General features: G+C 49.4%; 1 protein-coding gene across 3 annotated transcripts in view; it reads left to right on the forward strand.

The window, feature by feature from the left end:
* chchd6a (coiled-coil-helix-coiled-coil-helix domain containing 6a) overlaps positions 1-22,977 on the forward strand; it is a 31,506-nt gene extending 8,529 nt beyond the window's left edge. The window contains exons 6-8 of one of the 3 annotated variants that reach the window (XM_084681212.1): positions 9,112-9,182; positions 15,866-16,001; positions 16,170-18,073. In XM_084681212.1, the coding sequence (XP_084537338.1) occupies positions 9,112-9,182; positions 15,866-16,001; positions 16,170-16,247 (285 nt within the window). In that variant the 3' untranslated portion in view covers positions 16,248-18,073. Of the gene's footprint in view, positions 1-9,111; positions 9,183-15,865; positions 16,068-16,169; positions 18,074-22,507 lie in introns of those variants that run through there. The other 2 variants (XM_084681215.1, XM_084681214.1) reach the window with 2 other exon arrangements.
* The last annotated feature ends 249 nt before the right edge of the window (positions 22,978-23,226 follow it).

Consider the following 23,226-nt stretch of genomic DNA (forward strand, 5'->3'; position numbering starts at 1 on the left):
GTCCTTGCTGATGATAGAGTTGTAGTCCTCGCTGATGACAGAGTTGTAGTCCTCGCTGATGACAGAGTTGTAGTCCTCGCTGATGACAGAGTTGTAGTCCTCGCTGATGACAGAGTTGTAGTCCTCGCTGATGACAGAGTTGTAGTCCTCGCTGATGACAGAGTTGTAGTTCTCTGCTGTGGGTGGGAAGACCTCAGTCAGACATGGCCCATGTCACATGGGTTAGGATCATGTATTCATTCAGTTATTGTAGTAGTTAGGATTTCTGATAACTGGCTCTAGCGCTGCAGGTATTTTTTCAAGAACATTCGCTTGCAAGCTAGCTGTCTAACATTACTTTTGTTTTCAGACTGTCTGAATATGTTTCGTGAAGATAGGGCTAGCTAGTGATGGCTACTGAGTGTGTGCAAAAAATAGAAACGTTTACCATGACGAAAGGTTGTTACGTAAGGGATAATGTATAGAACGCCGGTCATTATCGGGAAAATAAGCCCCGACAGGGCGAACAGCACAGGTGTGTAGCTTCACTCTGAAGGGGCTTATTTTCCCAATAATGACAACGGCGTTCTATACATTATCCTGCTTATTACACGGCCACTTGCCAACAAAAGGACTTAACACAGTGTGTCTTTTTACAATTTATTTGTTACCATTTGTAGTGTTGATCAGCAGAAAAATAGTTCGCCAAAAACGTTGAACTTCATAGACGTTGAACATTCTTAAGCAACGGAGTACGCGGGGGTTGAAAAGTTACCGGACTACTTGCGGAGTGCTACGAAAGACGTGAATCAGAGGCAAAAAGGCCACTTTCCTTGACAGCGGTCTGTTATTCAGAGCAACGGTCTGTTATCAGAAAATAATTGACCGCAGAATGTTGGGAAGCCCCATTCAAGTGAATGGAGCTTTCTACAGTGTTAAGAACAGCCGTGTAACAATGTGTGTTTGTGTGGAGTGTGTGTTAGTGTGTGTTAGCTGTTCCACCCTCAGAGGAGAGAGACAGGCTTTCTTCTCTCTCTCAGTGATTTTCCATCCTGTTGCTTCCCTTCAGATCCATTTAGTTAGAGCAGCCAGCATGTCCAATCCCCACCGCTAGCTCAATGCTGAGGGAAAACAAAGGATTTGGGGGAGAGAAATATTTACAGAATCAGGACTTCTTAGTGTAGCGGTCCTGTTGGCTTGTCGTGTGTGTGTGGTTCTGGTATCTTGTCGTGTGTGTGTGTAGTTCTGGTAATTTAGGTGTGTGTGTGTGGATCTGGTATCTTGTCGTGTGTGTGTGTGTAGTTCTGGTAATTTGTGTGTGTGTGTGTCTCTGATCAACCAGGACAAAAAACCGACACGCAGACAGGCCGTGCAGATGAACAGAGACTGATGCCTAATTACCATGCAAACATCATGAACAAACATAAAGCTAGCCTGCAGCATATAGTGTGTGTGTGTGTGTGTGTGTGTGTGTGTGTGTGTGTGTGTGTGTGTGTGTGTGTGTGTGTGTGTGTGTGTGTGTGTGTGTGTGTGTGTGTGTGTGTGTGTGTGTGTGTGTGTGTGCGCGCAGCACCAGATCTGGTTAGAGCCGCCTGTCTGGGACCATGTTGTTTGTGTTAATTTTGTCAGAAGGTGCTGGATCAGAGACTGGGGAAGATGAGGAGGAGGAGGAGGAAGGGTAGTGAGGATGATGAGGAGGATGAAGGGTAGTGAGGATGATGAAGGGTAGTGAGGATGATGAGGAGGATGAAGGGTAGTGAGGATGATGAGGAGGATGAAGGGTAGTGAGGATGATGAGGAGGATGAAGGGTAGTGAGGATGATGAGGAGGATGAAGGGTAGTGAGGATGATGAAGGGTAGTGAGGATGATGAGGAGGATGAAGGGTAGTGAGGATGATGAGGAGGAGGAAGGGTAGTGAGGAGGATGAGGAGGATGAAGGGTAGTGAGGATGATGAAGGGTAGTGAGGATGATGAGGAGGATGAAGGGTAGTGAGGATGATGAGGAGGATGAAGGGTAGTGAGGATGATGAAGGGTAGTGAGGATGATGAGGAGGATGAAGGGTAGTGAGGATGATGAGGAGGATGAAGGGTAGTGAGGATGATGAAGGGTAGTGAGGATGATGAGGAGGATGAAGGGTAGTGAGGATGATGAGGAGGATGAAGGGTAGTGAGGATGATGAAGGGTAGTGAGGATGATGAGGAGGATGAAGGGTAGTGAGGATGATGAGAAGGATGAAGGGTAGTGAGGATGATGAAGGGTAGTGAGGATGATGAGGAGGATGAAGGGTAGTGAGGATGATGAGGAGGATGAAGGGTAGTGAGGATGATGAAGGGTAGTGAGCATGATGAAGGGTAGTGAGGATGATGAAGGGTAATGAGGATGATGAGGAGGATGAAGGGTAGTGAGGATGATGAAGGGTAGTGAGGAGGATGAAGCGTAGTGAGGATGATGAAGGGTAGTGAGGATGATGCAGGGTGATGAGGATGGTGCAGGGTGATGCAGGGTGATGAGGATGGTGCAGGGTGATGCAGGGTGATGAGGATGGTGCAGGGTGATGAGGATGGTGCAGGGTGATGAGGATGATGCAGGGTGATGAGGATGATGCAGGGTGATGAGGATGGTGCAGGGTGATGAGGATGGTGCAGGGTGATGCAGGGTGATGAGGATGGTGCAGGGTGATGAGGATGGTGCAGGGTGATGAGGATGGTGCAGGGTGATGAGGATGATGCAGGGTGATGAGGATGATGCAGGGTGATGCAGGGTGATGCAGGGTGATGCAGGGTGATGCAGGGTGATGCAGGGTGGTGCAGGGTGGTGCAGGGTGATGCAGGGTGATGCAGGGTGATGCAGGGTGGTGCAGGGTGATGCAGGGTGATGCAGGGTGATGCAGGATGATGCAGGGTGATGCAGGGTGATGCAGGATGATGCAGGGTGATGCAGGGTGGTGCAGGGTGATGCAGGGTGATGCAGGGTGATGCAGGGTGGTGCAGGGTGATGCAGGGTGATGCAGGGTGGTGCAGGGTGGTGCAGGGTGATGCAGGGTGATGCAGGGTGATGCAGGGTGGTGCAGGGTGGTGCAGGGTGGTGCAGGGTGATGCAGGGTGATGCAGGGTGATGCAGGGTGATGCAGGGTGATGCAGGGTGATGCAGGCTGGCAGTCTCAGTGTGTGTTTGGGCTCAGGGTGTTTGGAGGATCTTAACCAGCCTGAGGATCAGGCTGGGTAGCTTGTCTGTGCAAACTGCAGCATTGAGTGTGTGTGTGTGTGTGTGTGTGTGTGTGTGTGTGTGTGTGTGTGTGTGTGTGTGTGTGTGTAAGAGATGATAATCCTGCTCAGATCCTGATAGCCTGGTCTGGTTGTTGAGCTGTTGACAGGGCTTCACTCTCAGGCCCCTTGACATGGTCTCTCTCCCTCAGTGTCTCTCTCTCCCCCAGTGTCTCTCTCTCGCTCAGTGTCTCTCTCTCCCCCAGTGTCTGTCTCTCGCTCAGTGTCTCTCTCTCCCTCCCTCTCCCCATTCTCCCTCCCCCCTCTCTCTCCACCAGAACACCAGAGCAGAACAGAGGACAGGACTAGTGGTCAAACACACACACACACACACACAACACACACATATACACATACATAATACACGCAAGCACACACACACACACAGACCCTTAGGGTCCACATCGGCCAGCCAATCACAAATTCATTTACTTCAAAGCTTAGGGGGGGGAAATGAATGCATTTTAATTGTGTTTTTTATATTTTTTATTTATTTCTGCAAAGCGGGATTATTAATTTCCCAGCATGCTAGATGAACGTGTGCACATGTCATTGACTATAAGGTGTGTGTGTGTGTACATGTGTGTGTGTGTGACTGACATACTGCAGGGGTTGTGTTAGCATTATCATTAGCGCCAGCCAGCAGTTCACGGGGGGGAGTCTTCACAGCAGAATGCTGGACATGCTTTTTTCTGCATTAAAAACTAGATTTCTGCTGCGTATCAGTTCCGTATGGAAATAGCGTGTGTGTGTGTTTAGACTTCTAAAGAAAGTAAACTTGAACGCTTTCATCACTCCACACTTTGCTGTGTAGGCACACATGTGTGTGTTTGCTGCATCAATACTTAAGGGTAGTTTAGCAATCTGTCGTGAATTGTGGATTCCAAATTCTTTATGCCAGATTATTAGAAGAGCACAAAGGTGTGTCTTTAGAGTCTGAATGGCTGGCTGGCTAATGGGGTGAGGGTGAGGAGAGAGGGAGAGGAGCGAGGGAGAGGAGAGAGGGAGAGGAGGGATGGAGAGGAGAGAGGGAGAGGAGGGAGGGAGGGAGAGGAGGGAGGGAGAGGAGTGAGGGTGAGGAGAGGGGGTGAGGGAAGGAGGGTGAGGAGAGAGGGTGAGGAGAGAGGGTGAGGGAAGGAAGGAGAGGAGAGAGGGTAAGGAGAGAGGGGGATGAGAGAGGGTGAGGAGAGAGGGTGAGGGAAGGAAGGAGAGGAGAGAGGGTAAGGAGAGAGGGGGATGAGAGAGGGTGAGGAGAGAGGGTGAGGAGAGAGGGTGAGGAGAGAGGGTGAGGGAAGGAAGGAGAGGAGAGAGGGTAAGGAGAGAGGGGGATGAGAGAGGGTGAGGAGAGAGGGTGAGGGAAGGAGGGAGAGGGAAGGAAGGTGAGGAGAGAGTGAGAGGGAAGGAAGGAAGGAGAGAGGGAAGGAAGGATGGATGGCAGATGAGTGTGCGGTTGCCAAGGAGACGCGTGCCAGGTGACAGCTGCCAGATTAGCACCGGCAAATCCGGTTAAGACGGTGTCATTGCCACGGCAACGGGGGGCTCCTCAGAATGGGGGATTAGATGGAGGAACCTCCTGCTCCCCTAGCCTAGACCTGGCCCTGGCCTCGCTAGCCTCCCCCTAGCTCCGGCCTCACTAACCTCTTAACCCCGGCCCCAGCCTCGCTAGCCACTAACCCCAGCCCCAGCCTCGCTAGCCACTAACCCCAGCCCCAGCCTCTCTCCTCCAGCCCAGCCTTTCTCCCCAGCCTCTTTCCTCCAGCTCCAGCCTCTCTCCCCACCCTCTCTTTCCTCCAGCTCCAGCCTCTCTACCCACCCTCTCTTCTCCAGCTCCAGCCTCTCCCCTCCAGCCCCAGCCTCTCTCCCCGGCCCCAGATGGCCGTTTATGTTGGTTAAATATTGAGGAATCTCTGGAGTCTGAGCCTGGAGGCTGAGAGAGTGTGTGTGTGTGTGTGTGTGTGTGTGTGTGTGTGTGTGTGTGTGTGTGTGTGTGTGTGTGTGTGAGAGAGTGTAGAGGAGTTTATGCTTTCAGCAGGAGCTGTGTTTGGGATTACCATTGTTTTAGGGAATCAGTACTGATTCTCTGTATGATTGTGTGTGTAAGTGTAAGTGTGTGCATATGAGTGTGCGTGTGTGTGTGTTCTCCCAGGTGGTACAGCTAAGCTAGGCTCTGCAGCCTCTGCTGGATGAAGAGATCTTCCTGTTACAAGGATCTGGGTCAGAGTCTGTCTGGAGTCACCCTCTACAGAGACTCCCTCACTCTCACACACACACACACACACACACACACACTCCCTCACACTCACAACACAGTCTGGAAACACAGCAACACCACTGCCCATACTTGCATACAGTACAACATCATCATCATCATGTTATGTGACATCTAGTTCCCTCTCCTTGTCTCTCCCCCATCTCTCTAGCTGCCTCCCACCTGCCCCTGTCTCTCCCCCCTGCCCCTGTGTCTTTCCTCTGTCTCTCCCCTGTTTCTCCCCCATGTCTCTCTCCCCTGTCTCTCCCCCCTCTCTCTCTCCCCTGTCTCTCCCCCCTGTTCCCCTGTCTCTCTCCCCTGCCTCTCCCCCCTCTCTCTCCCCTGTCTCTCCCCCCTGTTCCCCTGTCTCTTCCCCTGTCTCTCCCCCTGTCTCTCCCCCTGTCTCTCTCCCCTCTGTCCCCCCCCCCCCTGCTCTCTCCCCTGTCTCTCCCCCCTGTCTCTCTCCCCTGTCTCTCCCCCCTGTTCCCCTGTCTCTTCCCCTGTCTCTCCCCCTGTCTCTCCCCCGTCTCTCTCCCCTGTCTCTCCCCCGTCTTTCCCCCTGTCTCTCCCCATGTCTCTCTCCCCTGTCTCCCTCCCCCCTGCCCCTGTCTCTCCACCATGTCTCTCCCCCTGTCTCTCCCCCCTGTCTCTCCCCCCTGTTTCTCCCCCCTGTCTCTCTCCCCTGTCTCTCCCTCCTGTCTCCCTCCCCCCTGCCCCTGTCTCTCCCCCTTGCCCCTGTCTCTCACCCTCTCTCCCCCCTGCCCCTCCCCCTCCCTCGGCCCTGTGATGGAAGGGTTGCTGGAGCGAGGTGAGACGGGCAGAGCGATGACAGGGACTGACCCCCAGCAAGGCATGCTGGGAATTGATGTTCATGCAAGGATGAGGTTCACTGGTGTTGTCATCCATCACTCACCTGCTGCTGCCTCGCTCTGGCTACCTGCTGCCAGTCTGTGTGTGTGTGAGTTTGTCTGGACTGGCATATGTGTGCCGGTGCTTTTGTATATGTCCTTGCCTGTGTCGTGAGTGTGTATGTGCCTGTGTGTGTGTGTCTTCAGATATGTGTGTGTGTGTGTTCAGTATGTGTTTGTGTGTGTACAGTATGTGTGCGTTTTTGTTTATGTTATGTGCCCACCATGGCTATTCCCTCCAATCTGTCTGCAGTCCTAACTGCTGCTGTTCATCTCTCCCCCTGCGATAACAACCACTTACCTTCCCCTTGAACACCATTATAGCTACACTAAACACACACCTCCTGTAAAGGTCTCAGTGGGCCCTAGAGCTCCACAGTTACCCTGCAACTCTCCACCAGGCCATGAGCCGACATCTCTCAAGTCCAGTAAGGATGTGAGACAGGTTCTCTAGCCCAGTACTGATGTGAGACAGGTTCTGTAGCCCAGTACTGATGTGAGACGGGTTCTCTAGCCCAGTACTGATGTGAGACAGGTTCTGTAGCCCAATACTGATGTGAGACAGGTTCTCTAGCCCAGTACTGATGTGAGACAGGTTCTGTAGTCCAGTACTGATGTGAGACAGGTTCTGTAGCCCAGTACTGATGTGAGACAGGTTCTGTAGCCCAGTACTGATGTGAGACAGGTTCTCTAGCCCAGTACTGATGTGAGACAGGTTCTGTAGCCCAGTACTGATGTGAGACAGGTTCTCTAGCCCAGTACTGATGTAAGACAGGTTCTGTTGCCCAGTACTGATGTGAGACAGGTTCTCTAGCCCAGTACGGATGTGAGACAGGTTATCTAGCCCAGTACTGATGTGAGACAGGTTCTGTAGCCCAGTACTGACGTGAGACAGGTTCTGTAGCCCAGTACTGATGTGAGACAGGTTCTCTAGTCCAGTACAGATGTGAGACAGGTTATCTAGCCCAGTACTGATGTGAGACAGGTTCTCTAGCCCAGTACTGATGTGAGACAGGTTCTCTAGCCCAGTACTGATGTAAGACAGGTTCTGTTGCCCAGTACTGATGTGAGACAGGTTCTCTAGCCCAGTACGGATGTGAGACAGGTTCTGTAGCCCAGTACTGACGTGAGACAGGTTCTGTAGCCCAGTACTGATGTGAGACAGGTTCTCTAGTCCAGTACAGATGTGAGACAGGTTCTCTAGCCCAGTACTGATGTGAGACAGGTTCTCTAGCCCAATACTGATGTGAGACAGGTTCTCTAGTCCAGTACAGATGTGAGACAGGTTATCTAGCCCAGTACTGATGTGAGACAGGTTCTCTAGCCCAATACTGATGTGAGACAGGTTCTGTAGCCCAGTACTGATGTGAGACAAGTTCTCTAATCCAGTACTGATGTGAGACAGGTTTTCTAGCCCAGTACTGATGTGAGACAGGTTCTCTAGTCCGGTACTGATGTGAGACAGGCTCCTAGCCCGGTACTGATGTGAGACAGGCTACAGCAGTAACTAGGGATGGAGATTTGAACTGATTTCACTATTCGAATAGTATCCGAAATTATTTTCGAATATCCGGATAATCTATTTTATTAATGTGGTTCCGTTATGTAATTAGCCTGACGTGACGCAAAGCATACAGTAAACACATGAACCACCACACATTCTGGCAATAATTGGGACTGTTAAACTATTAGATTAAATAAGGGTTGAATAAAGAAAACAAATGAAAGATAAATTTATTAACATGACGAAAAGACAATGAACTTGAAAAAACGCTGCGTCTTCAGACATAGGCTCTTAATTTGGCGGAAAAGCGATTAGCCTATCATTATGTGAAATAAAAAGTAGGCTACATTGGACTAAATTAAACAAATTGGGTAGGCTATCTTCCATAAAAACGAAAGACACACGGAGAAATATTGCATATTAACTTGGATATTAACTTGGAACCGGAATCCTATAGGATACGGTGCGCCACCACACATTGCGAACATAAACAGCCGATTACGCTAGCTCTACATGGCTACTGGTAAGAAAATAAATAAGCCACAACTGCATTAGCCATGCGCATTTTTATTCAGGAGCATTAGCATGTAAACATGCTCAGGGGAGAGGCTATAGTACGGAGTCGATTTACGAGCAGGCCGGCGTAGAAAAGACTGCAGGAACTGAGGTTGTTGCGTGGTACTGCTTAGCCAGGACACTAAGCTTCTTGTAGCGCCAAATGAAATGAAAGGAGACTCGCAGCAGAACGCAGGCGTAGCCTACCTTTTTTGATGGTTTTCATCATTTTCTAACGTCACAACTATTAGAATTCACAACATGACCCGACGGTTTTTCAATAAAACCTTTTTTTTTAAATCAAACTATGCTCATAAGTATTCGAAAAAAGTATTCGAATACTAACTTACTTTAGGATATCCGGATATTCGATTAACCACGCCCATCCCTAGCAGTAACAGATGTTGCCAACCAGTACAGGAAATTTGTGTAGGTTACCTCGGTGTGTGTGCGTTTGACTGTTGATAGAGAGGTTGAAGGTTCAAATCCTTCCCTGTACTTTGGAGACACCGGTCCAGCAAGGTGGAGGTATGGCAGTGAACCTGTCTCTCTCTACCTCAACCACTTCACCGCAGGGCCTCAAGGTCCACCGCATTTTAGCTCACGTAGGGCCTGATGAGTAACTGTGTGTGTGTGTGTGTGTGTCTTTCAGAACCTGGAGCGCTACAGCCAAGCCTGCGAGCAGTTCCATGAAGGTGCCACAAAGTCAGAAGCTCAGATCAAGTAAGTTCTGATTTAGTATGAATATAAATTAATGCGTTTAAGACATGTATGTGAATATAGTTTACATGGTAGTCTATGGGTAATGTATTGTAAAGGGTGGTCAATGGGTCTGTGGGTCGTTCTAATGGGATTAAACTTCTTCTGTTGTACAGACTTCTTGTGTTTAGTCTCTCCAGATGTTGCCCTGGGATACAGGATTCCTCAAGGGAACTCCATGGGCAGCAGTAATACTTTAATCCAGCAGTATTTTAGCAGGGACGCTCTCTAGATTATGGTAGATTACAGGATCATATCACAGATAATCCCTCACTATTTTGAGATGGAGGTTTAGGCCGTTCTAGCTGGTGAATTTCAGCATGATGCCAGTGTGACAACAGAGGAAACACACACACACAGAACCAAGTGCATCCTAGGTCTCAGACAGGAAATCTAAAACGTAATCTCCAGATACAACCAGAGATGGACTGAGGTATGTGTGTGACACAGTGAGACCAGTCACCTGGGGTTAGAGGACTAGTAATCCCAGGAGGAGGACCGAGGGCCTGATTAGGGATTTGATATGCAGAACTGACAGTTTGTGTGTGTGTGTGTGTGTGTGTTTGTGTGTGTGTGTGTGTGTGTTGACGTATCAGCGTCTGACGTCTGACAGGAAGTAAGTGGTCAAGAGACATGGAGACTCGCCCTTCCATCATATGGACAGATATAAATGTCGTGCTGCCGTAAGTGTGTGTGTCAATGTGTGTGTGAGTGTGTGTGTGAGTCTTGTCTTGTCTGTGTTGCCCTAGGTAACTAGTCCATATAATTCAACGAAACACATTCACATACACACATACACTCACACACATACAATCTTATGCACACACACATATAGCTCACACGTATACAGACACATATACAATATGGCATTGTGGTCAAAATAAATGAAGTAGAATAACTATAGGACTATTTGATTGGGCCTGAAGCACTGTGGGATTATGAGGCTGTGGGATTATGAGGCTGTGGGATTATGAATGGTCTCTGTGGGTGGAGGCTGTGTAAGGCTGGGGCTTTGGGATGCTGAGTGTGTTTGTATTAGCAGTGCCATTCCGGCGCTGTCACGGAGCTTAGGCACACAGGGACAGGACGGAGACAGTACAGTACAGTACACGCCTGAGTGTGTGAGAGAGAGGGAGGGAGGGAGGGAGTGTGTGTGAGAGGGAGGGAGGGAGTGTGTGTGTGTGTGTGTGTGAGAGGGAGGGAGGAAATGTGTGTGTGTGTGTGTGAGAGAGAGGGAGGAAATGTGTGTGTGTGTGAGAAAGACCGAGGAAATGTGTGTGTGTGTGTGTGTGTGTGTGTGTGTGAGAGAGAGAGGAAGTGTGAAAGTGTGAGCGTGAACGTGTGAATGTGTGAGGGAGTGTGTGTGTGTGAGAGAGAGAGACAGAGACTGTGAAAGTGTGTGTGTGAGAAAGATCTAATCCGGACATTAATCCCTGATGTGCTCTGAGGGGTTTGGCTGCTACAGGGAGGCAGGGAGTACCATGTCAGACTGTCATTGCTGTCACTGCCTCCCCCCCTTTCCTCTCCTCCCCCCTCCTTCCTCCTCCCACCCTCTTCTCCTCCTCCTTACTCATCTCCTTCCCCCCTCCTCCTCCTCCTCGCCTGTGGCTGTGTTTGTCTACGTCTGTATGCCTGTCTCTGTCTGCCTGTCTGTCTGTCTGTCTGTCTGACTAGCTGTCTGTGTCTGTCTGACTAGCTGTCTGTGTCTGTCTGTCTGTCTGTCTGTCTGTATGCCTGTCTCTGTCTGTCTGTATGCCTGTCTGTCTGTCTGACTAGCTGTCTGTGTCTGTCTGACTAGCTGTCTGTGTCTATCTGTCTGTCTGTCTGACTAGCTGTCTGTGTCTGTCTGTCTGACTAGCTGTCTGTGTCTGTCTGTCTGTCTGTCTGACTGACTAGCTGTCTGTGTCTGTCTGTCTGACTAAGCTGTCTGTGTCTGTCTGTCTGACTAGCTGTCTGTGTCTGTCTGTCTGTCTGTCTGACTAGCTGTCTATGTCTGTCTGTCTGTCTGACTAGCTGTGTGGCTTGCTGACTGCAGGTGGTGTGTCTGGCACCTGGCCAGGCCACTGCAGACCTCTCCTACTGCAGACCTCTCCTACTGGGCTGCAAAGAGGGGTGGAGGGAGAGAGGGAGGGAGGAGAAGGGAGGTGTAGGAAGAGGAGTAGTGGTAGGAGAGAGGGAGAAGAGAGGTGGGGAAAGGGAGGGAGGAGAAGAGGACAGGGTTAAGAGAGAGAGAGAGAGAGAGAGAGAGAGAGAGAGAGAGACAGAGAGAGAGAGAGAGAGAGAGAGAGAGAGAGAGGTGGAGAGAGGTGGACTGACAGATTTAAGTGAGTTCCAGAGTGCACAAGAATCCCCAGTGCTGCAGGAAAGATTGGAAGGAGGAGGGGAGAGGGGGGAGGAGGTAGAGAGGAGGGAGAGAGGAGGGAAGGAGGGAGAGAGGAGGGAAGGAGGGAGAGAGGGGGGAGGAGGGGAGAGAGGGGGAGGAGGGAGAGAGGGGGGAGGAGGGAGAGAGGGGGAGGAGGGAGAGAGGGGGAGGAGAAGGAAGGAGAGGGAGGCCTGCTCAGTCAATTGAAAAGCTGTCAAGAGTGCATGGCCCTTGAAGCAACACCCGTAGATAAGACAGAACTCTGTCTTCCCCTCTCCCTCTCATCCCTTCTCTTTCTCTAGCTCTCCATCGCTCTCTCCCTCCCTCCATCTCTGCTTCGCTTCTTCTCCTCCCCCCTCCCTCCCTCCACCATCTAGGTTTGGATAACACTACTGTAATCTAGTTCCTGTCACACCTTTCTCCTCCAAAATATATCAGATAAGATGAGTGTGTTGTGTGTGTGTTGTGGTGGCTTGCTGGTTTACCATGTTCATTCGCTAGTGAGATTAATGTATTTATCTCTCTCCCACAGCCCTCGTCAGGCCTTGGTTGGGGAAAGCTGGGCTGAGGAGGAAGTTATCAGTTAGGACCCAAGGCTGAGCTAACGCGAGGCCAGGCTAGTTAGCATCAGCGCTTTTCATCGGTACTGGTTGACTTCAGGGGATTAGTGCAGCTGGCGACAAAGTTGTCTCCTCTCTGTTATAGTCTAATTGAACAACTCCGGGCTAACGCTAGGCTAGTTAAGTTAGCCTCAGGACTAATGGGTGCTGGTTGATGTCAGGGGATTAAAAAGCTGCTTATTTTCTCTTTTACAGTAGTGATGGGGGAAACGAAGCTTTCCGAAGCAATGAGCTATTTGACACAATTGTGTCGAAAAAGTGTTGTTTGTTCGAAGCGTTCGATACATCTTCTCCATAGGGACATCTGCTGGTCAGTTCATGGTATGGCGACTGTATCGAGCGATGGAAGGAATCAAGTGACGTCAAGTCCTCGAGACGTCAGTCTCACAATCGTCATTGACAACATGATAAATAAAGGGTTATGAGACAAATGCGTTTTAGTGGAAGTATATGCTAAATGAATACATAATTATATGATCATGTCTAGCGGAAAAGATTTAGGGACATGCTTTTGCAACCGGGAAAGGGATGGCCACATTTGAAGTCTGGTAAAACTAGAGAAGGATGTGTGCTTGTGTACACCTACTATCTCAAATCTGTATCTATCTCAGTCTATCAAGCTCTGGCAATGTATCTGTATCTCTGGCTCTGTCAATTAACGTGAATCCGAGGCAAAAAGGCCACTTCCCTTGACAGCGATAAGTTGTCAAAAAATAATTGACCGCAGAACGTTGGGAAGCCCCATTCAAGTGAATGGGGCATTCTACAGCATTCAGAGCAGCCGTGATGTCTTTTTAAGCGTTTGTCTCAGCTGCTCGTGTGACGTCTGAAGCTTCGGACGTCACTTCGACACTTCGTCAGGTGATCGCGTGATATCTGCTCATTTGCAGCGTAACATCACTACTTTACAGTCTAAAGATGACTAAGGCAGTAGGCTAGACTAGCTACCTTTTATTTGTTAAGTCTTATAACAGATCGTTAAAGCTTCAGACTAGAAAGCTAGGATAGCTAGCGGAAAGCACCTCTTTCCCCCCCTTTTAAAGTCTGTTTACAGATCGCTATGCTAACACTAAGCTAGGCTAATACTAAGCTAGGCTAGCTAGTGTCATTGTTTATGAACTTTGTATGAAAAGTTTTAAGTGACTAGTTAGCTAAATATGTTATGAGTGACCAGTTCCTACATTAGTCCAGTTAGAGACACGTCCTTATAACTACACCGAACTTTACCAAATACGCACTCGGCAGGGCCAACTTTCCTATATACGTTATTTCTACGTCGCTAAAAGCGTCTGCCAAATAAACATAAAAGGCAAAACAATTAAGTGTGTACTGTACACGACTCCATCTTGAATTTCCATTTCAGTACTGATAAATAGGTCTGTTTGTTTGTTGTTTATATGTTGTTTGTGCTCTGTTTCTTTAAGCTGTGCTGCCTGGTGCTAATGCCAAGAAGTAGGCTTTTGTTCTACAGCCCGACGGTTGTTTGAGGAGATTAAGAAATATCCCAATGTTCCGTAATTAAGGCCTTAATCTCACTGCCTTATATTGAATAAACTGTAGATGTAGAATGCACAAATTACCCCTCGCTCACTCACTCACAGACTGACAGATTTTCTCTTCTTCTCTCTCCCTATCTTTTCTTCTCTTTCGCTCCCTTTTATTTTTCTCTCTTACTCTTTCTGTTTGACTTCTCTCTCCCTCATTGCATCTCTCCCCCTCTCCTCCTTCTCTCTCTCCCCCTCTCCTTCTTCTCTCTCTTCCCTTCTCCTCCTTCTCCTCTAACCCTGTGTTTCTCTCCTCAGTCGATCTGAGTTAATATCACTTTATTTACTCCCTCACCTTTAATTCGGTGGAGGGGGTCTGGACTCCTGTTACTACGGCAAACCAATTTTCTGCCCGGCATCCCTTTAATAACCCCCCTGGTGGAAACACAGCACTTGCTCTCAATTAAAGGAGAGGTCCTTATCTGAAAGACAGGAAGTGACACACTGCAGCCCGCTCTGCTGTCCTCTTTAGTCTTTGGTCTTCTCTTATCGGGGGGGGGGGGGGGGGGGATCAGAGGGCAGGGGGGGAGCGAAAGAAGAGATGAGAAATGGGAGGTGGAGAAGGAAAGGAGAACTAAGGTGGGGACAGAGGAGTGAGACTGAGGGAGAGGAGTGAGACTGAGGGAGAGGAGAGAGAAGAAGATGACACAGCTACGTACAGTAGATATTATTCAGTTCTCATCTGTCTCTCTGCCTTCCATCCTCCCCACTCTTTTTCTGTCTCTGTCCATCTCTCCCTCTCTCACACGTTCTCCCTTTTTTTCTCCCTTCTCCATCTTTCTCTTCCTCTCTTCCCTCAGCCTCCCCCTCCATCAGTAGATAAGATGAGTAGGTGTTAATTGATGTGTTTTCATTTATGGGTGAAAGTGACTCTCACGTCGGAGTCAAAGCAGAGGCGAAGCTTTTATTCCAGGTTTCAATTAAGCCCAGCGTCAAAGTGTCCTCAGAGAGAGAGCAGGGAAGCTGTGTGTGTGTGCGTGTGTGTAGGATGAGTGATGTGTGTGGTGTGTGTAATATGTGGTGTGTGTTTGGTATGGTATGAGTTTTACTGTATACAGTATATCTTATGTGTGTGTGTAGTAGAGTGATATGTGTGTGTGTAGTAGAGTGATGTGTGTGTGTGTGTGTGTGTCTTGTAGGGGCGAGCGGCTGAACCTGCATAACTTCCCTTAATCAATCAGGCTTCAGGGAGATTGATGTGTCACATCCATCACACACCAACAGGAACACACATTCACATGTGGAATGTTCACACGCATTCCTTCCACTGAAAACTCACATCCACATATGTAAAATGCTTCCAGCAACACATATAGCACAAAGATTGTTAAATACTAGAAGACCAAACACCAGAGATGGGAAGTAATTAAGTAGAAATACTTTGTTACTGTAGTTAAGTAGATTTTTCTGGTATCAGAACTTTTTAAATTTTTCTGACAACTTTTTACTTTCACTCCTTAACTTCTTTACACAAATATCTGTACTTTCTACAGAGGGCTTCCTTTAGATATGTACCTAAACCAACCTAAAAAGCCTCTATATAAATGTATATATTGTGTTTACATACAGGTCTGCTGTGATCAATACGTGCTGCTGTTTCCAGTCCAACTCCTACTCTAGTAGACAGTATGGACTGTAGTGTATACATGGTGGAGTCTGAACATACAGTCTTTCACAGTTCGAGCTCTCAGAACAACTGGAAAGTGTTTGTGAGATGGGATGTGTTGGAGGTTAAACCATCTGAATCAGAACTGTTCCTCCTGAACGCACCGAGCTGGAAGACCCTGCTTGTGCAGGGGTTTGTTTTCTTATACTGAATACAAACCTCTCTCTTTATCACCTTCTCCCTCCTCCCCTCTCTCCCTCTTCCCCTCTCTCCCCCTCCCCTCTCTCCCTCCTCCCTCTCTCCCTCCTCCTCCTCTCTCCCTCCTCCTCCTCCTCTCTCCTCTCTCCCTCCTCCCTCTCTCCCTCCTCCTCTCTCCCCTCTCTCCCTCTCTCCCTCCTCCTCTCTCCCTCCTCCTCTCTCCCCCCTCCCCTCCCTCCTCCTCCTCTCTCCCCCCTCCCCTCTCTCCCCTCCTCCTCCCCCCTCCCCTCTCTCCCCTCCCCTCTCTCCCCCCCCAGGTCTCGTAGTACAGACCCAGTATGCACCAGTCTCCAGGCCCAGATCCTCACGTGCTACAGGGACAACAGAGACCAGACGCTCCACTGTTCTGACCTGGCCAAGCAGTACATGCGCTGCATCGACGCTGCCAAGAAGGTGACCGTCCAGTCTACACCACCTACGCTACCCTACACTGACCTACCGTAGCACGCACGTTCTAGTCTATGCATATCTACATCACACTTATCTATGAGAGTATACACATTCTAGTGCACGCTATATCTATACCATACACATTCTAGTGCACGCCTATATCTATACCAGGCTCCTGTTCGCTCGAGCTGCAGACATCTGAAAGCTGGCCTTGATGAAGAGAGAAACTCCAGCGCACCTCTGGAGTGATCCAGTATTCAGCCCCCTCCTTCTCCCTCAGACTCCATCAATACAGACTAGAACAGATTGCAACCCTGAAGACACTCAGAAACCAAGCTCTGGGCCTCATAAATAATGGGCTGTGTTCTGGTCCCGGTGTCTTCTGAAGGGTTAGCTATGTACCTCCTTGAGTTCTTGGTTCTGTGGCTCCTTGCTATCTTGGTAGCTTGGATCCTGAATCCTTGGGCCCTTTAACTGTGGCTCCTGGTTCCTTGAGAAAGTTCCCAGTGTTATTTTAACACTCAGGCTGGGAAGAAAATTCAGTTTGGCAGCCTTGGTTTCTTATTAGTTTAAAGAGATCTTGATCAGACACACACCAAATACAGCTCCTCTGCTGTGTGTATGCGAGTGTGTGTATGCGCTTGCAGTCATGCTTACTTTCAACGGGTGTGTGGTGATTTCATTGCACTGAGCTGAACCAACAGCTGAGTTCCTGCACAGACCAGTTCAGCTAGATAACGAGATCTGAAATCACAAACCTTTGAAAGCAGAAGAACACACACGCGCAAACACACACAGACAAAGACACACACACACAGACAAGAACAGAGACATACATAACACACACACACAAGGACAGAGACATACACACCCACACACACAAGGACAGAGACATACACACCCACACACACAGTTAGTGAACCAGAGCTCAGTGAGGCAGTGATGCTCATCCGCACCAGACCCACAGGACAACACAGAACACATCAACTCTCCTCTCATCTCTCTCTCTACCCCTCCTCTCTCTCTCTCTCTCTCTCTCTCTCTCTCTCTCTCTCTCTCTCTACCCCTCCTCTCTCTCTCGCTCTCTCTGTCTCTCTACCACTTTGTCTCTGTCTCATCTCTCTGTCTCTCTGTCTCTTTATCTCCCACGTTCCTTTGCTTTTGAGGCTCCTCTGACTTTCAGCCAATCAAAGGACAGTTTAGTTTGGTGTTTCTCCAAGCCGTGGTGTGTGTCATCACCTGCAGAGGTGGAGCTCCACTGACGATGCACACAACTGATCATTGATTCATCAAGCGGCCTTTAGGATGACAACATCCCTCACTCCATATCCATATCAAAACACACACACACACAGACATAAAGCTGATTAAAATGAAAGACATGAAAGCCATATCTGTGTGTGTGTTTTTATCTGGGCTTCTGTGTGTGTGTGTGTGTGTGTGTGTGTGTATGTGTGTGTTGCCATCCAGGCTGGGGTCTGGTCAGAAGAGCTGAACCAGACAGGGCTTATTAGTGCTCTGACAACGCTCCACCATGCTACGAGAGAGAGGGAGAGAGAGGAAGGAAGAGAGAAAGAGACAGAGCGGAGGATCAAGAATGATAGGATTATTGTGTGTGAGACACTGTGTTGATGGGCCAGACGGACTTCTAGAGACATACTGAGAGAGATGTTCATGCGTGGGTCCTCTCTCGCAGGGTTAGGAACAGGGTTAGGGTTAGGAACAGGGTTAGGAACAGGGTTAGGAACAGGGTTAGGAACAGGGTTAGAAACAGGGTTAGAAACAGGGTTAGGAACAGGGTTAGGAACAGGGTTAGGAACAGGGTTAGGAACAGGGTTAGGAACAGGGTTAGGGTTAAACAGGGTTAGGAACAGGGTGTTCCCCCTGTGTGGGCTGATCCTGCTCTTTTACACACAGACTGAAGACTCTTCTAGAAGTGTGGAGATGACCTCCACCTAACTCTGCAGTCAGGAAGAGAGACACCAGGAGACACACAGTTAATGAAGAGAGTGAGGATATCGAAATGGAGGGAGTGTGCTGGGGAGAAATGGAGAGCGAGAGAGATAGATAAGGAGGTAGAGAGAGATGGAGAAGGAAAGAGGTAGAGATAGATGGGGAGGTGGAGAGAGAGAGATGGGGAGGTAGAGAGAGGGAGAGATGGGGGGATAGACTGAGTCTGGTGATAAGGACTGACCCTTTTTCCACCTCTCCTCCACCTCACAAACACCTCTCCTCCACCTCACACACACCTCTATTTCCTTGCTTCTCCCCTCCTGCTGCTCTCCTGCCCCTACTCTCATCCCTCCATCATTGAGGCACCTCACAGAGTCCTGTGTTCGTGTGTTCGTGTTCTTACCACGCATGTTTTTTGTCAGTTAAGCATGCGCTGCTCTCTGATTGGCTGAGCCCTGCTGTAGATGCAGCATCAGGGTTATTTTGATCTTAAATCCCTAGATTGACTGTGTGTGTGAAGGTGTGTGTGTGTACGATGGTGTGTGAGTGTGTCTGAAGTTGTGAGTGTGTGTGTGTGTGTGTTTATGAAATGAGCTGAGGAGAGGTGGAGAGCGGAGGGCGGGAGAGAGAGAGAGAGAGAAGGCAGATGGACAGAGGGCAGGAGGGGGGAGACATGAGATGGGAAGATGAGTTCAGAGAGATGGGGAGGGGGGAGATGACCTGAGATATGGAGTAAGGAGAGAGGGATGGACAGATAGAGAGAGAGAGAGAGAGAGATGAAGAGGTAGGATAGAGAGAGAAGGGAGGCTTGCTGCACAGCTCCTCTGACTGATCGTGGTCAGTTAGATCCAGTTTTTTCGTAAAGTTTCTTCTTTCAACTTTCAGCTCTCCTCCTGCTCTTCCCCCTGGACAGAAGATACGGAAGGAGAGAGAGAGAGGGGGGGGGAGAGAGAGAGAGAGAGAGAGAGGGGGGGGGGGAAGGAGAGAGAATCATTCAGGTTAGGGTACTCCTACTAATAACCAGCTATCTGACCACACAAACACACACAAACACACACGCACACACTTTCTCACTCACACACACACACACCCCCACCAGCCAGAGGAGAAGCCGGCCAATTATATGGATGTGAACCCTCCACTCTGACTGCAGGGGAAAGACAGGCGTGACTGTCAGTGACTACACACCCTGCTCTCTCTCTCTCTTTCTTCCTATCCCCCTCCTCCTCGCTCTCCCTCTCTCTCCCTTCTCATTCTCCCTCATTTACCTCTCTCCCTCCCTCATTTCCCTCTATCCATCTCTCTCTCCTCCATCTCCCTCCCTCATCTCCCTCTCTCCATCCATCTCTCTCCCTCCTCTCTCATCTACCTCTCTCTTTCCTCCACCACCCTCTCTCTTTTCCTGTCTTTCCCAGACTCTCTTCCTCAGTGGACGTATTGATTCCATCTTTATATTGTTGTCCGTCTCGTCATAAACAGGCTGAATTTCCTTCCTTCACAACAACACATTGATCCTCACTCGAGGAGCACAGCCAATCCCAGCGCACGCTCATTATTCTGCTGTTGCCGTGGCGTCATCCAGACATTCTTCTCCAGACAGAACAGCACCTTGTCAGAGCCAGAGAAAGTTTTCTTCCAATAGCAGAGCTTATGCAACTGATGGGTTTTATAATGGTAGTTTGTGTGTGCTTGTGTCTGTGTTTGTGTGTGTGTTGGATTGTGTTTGTGTGTGGGTGTGTGTGGAGACACAGTAACGAGCAAGAGTGTGGTTATGTTTTAGATAGAGCAGGAGAATCAGTCTGAGCCGACAAGGATGACACACAGCTACCACGAGATCTGAAGACGCTCGCCTGGGTGTGTGTGTTTGTACGTGTGTGTGTGTGTGTGTATGCCTGGTAACCTTGGACACCTTTCTTCTTTGAGGGGTGGGGGGTGGGGGGGGGGGGCTACCATCCCCCTCTGAGGAAGAGGCATAGCCTGGGAACATATTTTATGGCGGGAGTAAAAATAGGCCCTGGACTTTGATCCAGACCGGCCCACCGGAACCGGTCCCGTATACACCACCACAGCTGCCCTGCTAATGCATCCACATTCTGTGTTTGATGTGATGTGAGTTTGGGAGTTCTATCCTTAATGCTGGAAATTGCCGAAAATGTGTTGGCCTTTATTTGAGCGCAAAATAGTTGAGCTTAAAATAAACATAGCCGTTTTTCAATTGGTAAAACCTTGTCTAGTGAAGGTGATTTCTTTGTCTACGTTTCTCAGCCTGGTTTTTCATCGTTATTCTTCTCCCTGTGCTGCTGATGGCCAGTCTGCTACTGCGGAGCTGTGCCACCCTCAGCACCCCTAGTTCATGCTGTCAGGGGGTGCTGTGCCACCCTCAGCACCCCTAGGTCATGCTGTCAGGGGGTGCTGTGCCACCCTCAGCACCCCTAGTTCATGCTGTCAGGGGGTGCTGTGCCACCCTCAGCACGCCTAGTTCATGCTGTCAGGGGGTGCTGCAGCACCCTCAGCACGCCTAGTTCATGCTGTCAGGGGGTGCTGCAGCACCCTCAGCACGCCTAGTTCATGCTGTCAGGGGGTGCTGCAGCACCCTCAGCACCCCTAGTTCATGCTGTCAGGGGGTGCTGTGCCACCTTCAGCACCCCTAGTTCATGCTGTCAGGGGGTGCTGCAGCACCCTCAGCACGCCTAGTTCATGCTGTCAGGGGGTGCTGCAGCACCCTCAGCACCCCTAGGTCATGCAGCCATGGTGGAGAGGAAGGCGAGATATGGATTTGATGGAGGGAGAAGACGAGAAGGGAGAGAGGAGGGATGGGGAAATACAGGAGATGGAGGGAGGAGGGGAAGTCAGAGAGAGAGAGAGAGAGAGAGAGAGAGAGAGAGAGAGAGAGAGAGGTGTAGAGCTCCAGGAGGGCTTGATGTCTTGATGACCTTTCAGACCCTGCCTACCGCTACTCTCCCTGTGATAGGCTGGTTTAGTAACACACTGGCTGCTATTCTCCCTGTGATAGGCTGGTTTAGTAACACACTGGCTGCTACTCTCCCTGTGATAGGATGGTTAAATAACACTGCTTCCTGTTGTGGGCTTCAAAGCAGAAATAAATAAACAGCGGGTTTTGTATTTTCTGTAACAGCACTTTACCATGTCTCAGCAGGCCCGCTTGTTCCTGCTGGAGGAAGGGGGGGGGGGGGGCTTGGATGCTCTGATTGGTTTAGTCACCTCAGTATTGTGAAAGTGGATAGTCCTTTTTCTTCTCTCCTTGCACTCTCTTTTCTTTCTCTCACTCTCCTCTCTCTCTCTCACTCTCTCTCTCTCTGACTCACTTTCTCTCTCTCTCTCTTTCAGTCCATTCTGAAAGCCCCGTATAGTGACAAAGCTAAGACAAGCCTGACCAGAGAGCATGTTAACATGCTAACTTAGACTTGCCTTGGGGACTAGCCTGTAGAAATGCCAGAATAAATTATTTGTAGCTTGACTCACGAGTGACAGTATCACACCTAAACACACAGACCAGGACACGTAAGGTCATAGGTCGCCTGGCTTGTTCTACTCCCTGGCCAGGGGTCAGGGGTCATGGTGTGGTCTGACCTTGGGAGATCTTTGTCATGATCATAATGGGACTGAAGCCTGTTAGCATCAATACTGCTGTTCTTTACAGCTCCCTGGAGCGGGGGGTGTAGTCGGGGGAGGGGTGGGTGTGTTTGTGTTTTGGGTAGATTGTGCATGTTGGGGGAGGTGTGTGTGTCTGGGTTGGCAAGAGAGAAGGATGAGTGAGGGGGTGCAGGTGTGTGTGTGTAGGTGTTTGTCAGTCTCATGCTGTCACAAGTCAATATCTCATCCCTCCAAATACTAGCCTCAAACTGCTTCAGGTCAATGTCCCATCCCTCCCAAGAACAGGATCCTCACTGGTCTGGATCAATATTACACATGGACTTTCTTTCTGCTTGTCTGTCTGTTTGTGTGTCTGTCTTTCGGTAAGTTCGTACTGTCTTACTGAATAACTACAATTACCAGACTTGACCTTTGATAGCCATCGCCCCCCCCCCCCCCCCACTCTCTCTCTCTCTCTCTCTCTCTCTCTCTCTCTCTCTCTCTCTCTCTCTCTCTCTCTCTCTCTCTCTCTCTCTCTCTCTCTCTCTCTCTCTCTCTCTCTCTCTCTCTCTCTCTCTCTCTCTCTCTCTCTCTCTCTCTCTCTCTCTCTCTCTCTCTCTCTCTCTCTCTCTCTCTCTCTCTCTCTCTCTCTCACACACACACACACATACAGTACTCTCAGACTGACACACACGCTGCTAAGAGCCTTGGTGTATAGGTCAGCGGGCTGGGCAGCCCTGCCTGGTGACATCACATCCTGGAGACGCTGGGTTCTTTCTTTTGTTCTTTCTCTCTTTTTCTCTTTTCCCTTCTCTCTCTTTCCCCTCTCTCCTTCTTTCTCTTTTCCCCTCTGTCTCGTTCTCTCTCTCCAAGAGAAAAGTATATTGTCGTGGCAAAAGGCTTATGTTAGATTGACACTACCTTCTTATGTTCCCCCTCTCTCTCTCTCTCCTCCTCTCCAGAACCTGCTGGTCAACCATGGATGAACAGATTAAAGGAGGCAGGAGAAAGAACAGGAGAGCACAGGAGGATGAATCTTCATTCACTCCACAGCAAAACAATAGAGGAGCCAAAAAAAAATATTTTTCCCCTCTTCTATTGGCGTACTTTTCTTCTTTTTGCTATTTCTTTATTTAACCCGAGTTGCACACTACTAGATATCGCTCCACTACACTGAAAGGCTGAGGGTTTGGAGGGGGGAGGGGGGGGCTGGATGGGGGAGGTTGGGAGGCAGGGAGGGAGGGAGGGACAAGGTGCAGAGACACACCTCAGCTGTTAGCTCTGCTCATCATCCATATGCTGTTCTATATTGGAGGTGTTCAGGTATGCTGTGTTGCTGCTCTGATGGATGTGCACCCTTATATTCATTAGATTTCATCAATATTATATTCATTATATTTCAATAAAACACGCTGGGCCACCCAGACTCCTACTGACTGTCCTGGTGTCGTTACTGCTGACTGTCCTGGTGTCGTTACTGCTGACTGTCCTGGTGTCGTTACTGCTTACTGTCCTGGTGTCGTTACTGCTGACTGTCCTGGTGTCGTTACTGCTGACTGTCCTGGTGTCGTTACTGCTGACTGTCCTGGTGTCGTTACTGCTGACTGTCCTGGTGTCGTTACTGCTGACTGTCCTGGTGTCATTACTTCTGACTGTCCTGGTGTCGTTACTGCTGACTGTC

This window comes from Hypomesus nipponensis, chromosome 18 (assembly GCF_054491055.1).
Source record: "Hypomesus nipponensis isolate SF chromosome 18, ASM5449105v1, whole genome shotgun sequence".
NCBI classification, from domain to species: domain Eukaryota; kingdom Metazoa; phylum Chordata; class Actinopteri; order Osmeriformes; family Osmeridae; genus Hypomesus; species Hypomesus nipponensis.